Below are 4,470 nucleotides of genomic sequence, written 5' to 3' on the forward strand. Positions count from 1 at the left end.
GGGGTGGGGGTGGCATTTGCCATTGTCGATATGGAAATATATCTGCATGCATAATTAATTGCTCTTACATGTGTGCGCGTGTGATTGGTTGATTGGCCTGTTGGTATTGGTGGTGGTGGTAATTATGATGATGGTGGTGATTAATCTACTTGCGCTTTTGAGTGTGTGATTAATTGACGATGATGATGATGATAATGATGTTTAATTATTATTTGTGTACCTTTGTGTTTAGGTGTTTTACATATGTGTGTGTATATATTTCTATATAGATATATACATATAAAGATACACACGTGTGTGAATGTATACCCATATATATATGCTTACATACACATATATATAAAATTCTTTGTCCCTATGTCTGTTCTCTAAGCATTCGCAAACAGCTCAACCAAGTCAAATCAAATTTTACAAGGTAGTAGTATCAGACCCTCGTGAGTGTCAACATGTAATTTCTTTTTTCATTTGGATTAAAACAATATAACATTACTACTGGTTCAGTATTACATGTCAAAAGTGAAAGAATAAGATCTATATTGTAATGGGATATAAAGTTGTTTCACTTTTATTCTTTTAATTCTAATCTGATAACACTAAGATCATCTTATTTCTATCATATTTGAAATAAATGAATAATTTATATCCTAATGTGTGGAGGCGCAATGGCCCAGTAGTTAGGGCAGCGGACTCGCGGTCATAAGATCGCGGTTTTGATTCCCAGACCGGGCGTTGTGAGTGTTTATTGAGCGAAAACACCTAAAAGCTCCACGAGGCTCCGGCAGGGGATGGTGGCGAACCCTACTGTACTCTTCCACCACAACTTTCTCTCACTCTTTCTTCCTGTTTCTGTTGTGCCTGTAATTCAAAGGGGTCAGCCTTGTCACACTCTGTGACACGCTGAATATCCCCGAGAACTACGTTAAGGGTACGCGTGTCTGTGGAGTGCTCAGCCACCTGCACGTTAATTTCACGAGCAGGCTGTTCCGTTGATCGGATCAACTGGAACCCTCGACGTCGTAAGCGACGGAGTTCCAACAACATCCTAATGTGAACAACTTTAGGTATCTGCAACTTTCCATCTTTACGGCCATGACAGCAGAATGGTGTGTCAGTGTAAATGTGTTGACATAATGAATGGCTGGAGGTGAAACACTTGTCAAAAGATGAGGTGTTACGTCCAAGGTATATACAAATACGCGCTTACTCTTCCATTACCAGTTTATAATTATCGTAGCAGTTGCAATGTTGCAAGGTATTTACGATTACATATTTACACCAAGTGGACAACCTGCCCATTAAATTTGCATGTTGTTGGTTGAGTGTTCCTAATAGGAGCATATATCATTAACATAATTCTCAGGTAGATTCGGTGCGACCACGACATGTGATTAAGTCTCTCACTTTAAATTACTCATGCTGCCCACCTGACGGCGTTCCTTCCTTGTGTCTGTCTGCCTCTATGCGTAATCGTATGCATTGATGGTGAAAGAAAGTCTTGTCCTTCCTACAACAAGCTTTGTTTGTTTACAGTCCTTAGCAAGATCACATTTGGTTTGTCCATTGTAAGACTGGGTGTGCATCCGGCCACAAATGTTTTTTAAATTGTTTGAACAGATTTTTTTGTCTGATGTGTGAAAGCATGGCAAAGTAGGCAAAATGTATGTGTGTGTGTGTGTGTGTATATGTATGTATATATATATATATTACGGAGATGTATTTGCATAGCAAGTGACCTGATCTGAGATCGTGTGCTGGAACGAAAACAATTGCAGTGTGGAAGGTGTTTATAAGCCATTTAAAATAACACACAAAAGCCGTCAGATTCAATTTAAATTTAAATGTTGAAGTGAATCTAATGGCTTTTGTGTGTTATTTTAAATGGCTTATAAACATCTTCCACGCTGCAATTGTTTATATATATATATATATATATATTTATATATATTCTCCTTCTTCATCGTTTAACGTCCGCTTTCCATGCTAGCATGGGTTGGAGGATTTCACTGAGGACTGGTGAACCAGATGGCTACACCAGGCTCCAATCTGATTTGGCAGAGTTTCTACAGCTGGATGCCCTTCCTAACACCAACCACTCCAAGAGTTTAATCAAATCCACTCACAAGGCTTTGGTTGGCCTGAGGCTATAGTAGAAGACACTTGCCCAAGATGCCATGCAGTGGGACTGAACCCAGTAATAATAATAATAATAATAATAATAATGATGATGATGATGATATTAGAAATAAAAGACTGAAAAAATTTGGTACATTGTTAATTGCCTGTTACATGTGTTTTATTGTTTCATTATAGGATAGGTGTTACAAAGGTATATATTGAAAAAATGTTTAGAATCTCTCTCTCTCTCTCTCTCTCTCTCTCTCTCTCTCTCTTTTTTTTCCAGTTTCCTGTTTTGGTGTGTAAATTACTCTGCAAATAGAATTCACCAGAAATTTCATTTGTTATGTGTGCTTTATTTAAAGTAAAACATCTAAATGCATACATTAGGTTAATGTGAACATTCACATCGAATTCACATGAACAGGGAACTTGGATTACATCCTCTTACGCATGCACACACATATGCAAATACACTTGCACACACACACACACACACACACACACACAAGGATCATTGAATAAATGGCCATGCTATGGAAACCTATATAGCCAAAATTTGAGCTGTCTGTTCATATTCTTCTATATTGCACACAATGTGTCACAAGAGATCTCTGGACAAATAATGATAACAAGCGTTATTGACAGAATGCAAACCGCAATCAAGGCAACAGCAACATCCTCTCAATAATTAGCCAGAGATGATTTTTAAAATGAGAATGTCTGAAGTCATCTCAGTTGCTCTCACAAACGAGAAGACTAAAACTAAAACCTGACCACTCTCAAAAATTGAGTATAAAAACCGAAGAAGCTGTGTTTGTATATATGTGTGTATACGCATACACAAACAACGTAAACACACCAACATCGGTTGTCAAGCAATGGTGGGGGAACAAACACACACACACACACACACACACACACACACACACACACACACACACACACACACACACACACACACACACACACATATAGGTTCAATATATTAAATTAACTACCAACCAAAATAATTGGTAAGCTAACTCAAAAAATCATCACCAAAATAGCAGAAAAAAAAGACAGTCGTAACTCCTTTATTATTATATATATATATATATATATATATATATACGACAGGCTTCTTTTAGTTTCCGTCTATGAAATTCACCACTCAGAAGGCTTTCGTCGGCTTGAGACTATAACAGAACACACTTTCCCAAGGTACATTGCAGTGGGACAGAACCCGGAACCCTGTGGTTGGGGAAGGAACATTCTTACCACACAGTCTTGGAGTGGTGATGTAATCAACCGACACACTTCCTCCATCAAATTTGCAGCATTGTATCTATATTTGAAACCCTAATTACCGTTGCAGTTTTTTATTTTTACCTTTTTATGTTTTCTTGTTTCAGTCTTAATGCTGCACGCCATACTGGAGCCCTGCCTTGGAAATCATCTCTTAATAATATCTCTTTTGTTTTCTTTTCTCTCTTTGTATTTATTTCAGCTGTGTTCACCGTGATGTGTTACAACGTACTCTGTGATAAATACTGTACCAGGCAGCTGTATGGTTACTGCCCCACCTGGGCCCTCAACTGGGAGTACCGAAAGAAGGGCATTATGGATGAAATCAAACATTACAGAGCTGACATCATCAGTTTGCAGGTAAAGCAGGGTCCTTCTGCATGTTGTTTGTAATTGCCCCCAACGAACATATGAGACAAGAGGGGTTACTGTGGGTGACCAATCAAGGAGTTGTTGTTGGTGGTGAGGGCATGTATTGGTTAGGGGTGGTGATGGCGGCGAGGAGGTGGCAGAAATGTTGGCACGCCGGGCGAAATGCTTAGCGGTATTTGGTCTGCCGTTACATTCTGAGTTCAAATTCTACTGAGGTCGACTTTGCCTTCCATCCTTTCAGGGTCAATAAATTAAGCACCAGTGAAAAACTGGGGGTGGTATAATCAACTAGTCCACTCCCCCCAAACTTCAGGCCTTGTGCCTTTAGTAGAAAGGATCATTATTATTATTATTATTATTATTATTATTATAACAAAGGTGAGCTGGCAGAATCGTTAGCACGCCAGGCAAAGTGCTTTGTGGTATTTCGTCTGCCGTTACGTTCTGAGTTCAAATTCTGCTGAGGTCGACTTTGCCTTTCATCCTTTCGGGGTCGATTAAATAAGTACCAGTTACGCACTGGGGTTGATGTAATTGACTTAATCCCTTCCTGCAAATCTGAGGCCATGTGCTTCCAGTAGAAATGATTATTATTATTATTATTATTATTATTATTATTATTATTATTATTATTATTATTATTATTATTATTATTATTATTATTATTATTATTATTATTATTATTATTATTATTAT

General features: G+C 38.1%; 1 protein-coding gene across 1 annotated transcript in view; it reads left to right on the top strand.

Moving 5' to 3' along the window:
- LOC106872455 (uncharacterized) overlaps positions 1-4,470 on the top strand; it is a 28,337-nt gene that overhangs the window by 19,656 nt on the left and 4,211 nt on the right. Inside the window, exon 3 of the mRNA XM_014919464.2 lies at positions 3,605-3,762. Within this exon, the coding sequence (XP_014774950.1) occupies positions 3,605-3,762 (158 nt within the window). The remainder of the gene's footprint in view (positions 1-3,604; positions 3,763-4,470) is intronic.

The sequence above is a fragment of the Octopus bimaculoides genome, chromosome 29, assembly GCF_001194135.2.
Source record: "Octopus bimaculoides isolate UCB-OBI-ISO-001 chromosome 29, ASM119413v2, whole genome shotgun sequence".
Taxonomy (NCBI): Eukaryota; Metazoa; Mollusca; class Cephalopoda; order Octopoda; family Octopodidae; genus Octopus; species Octopus bimaculoides.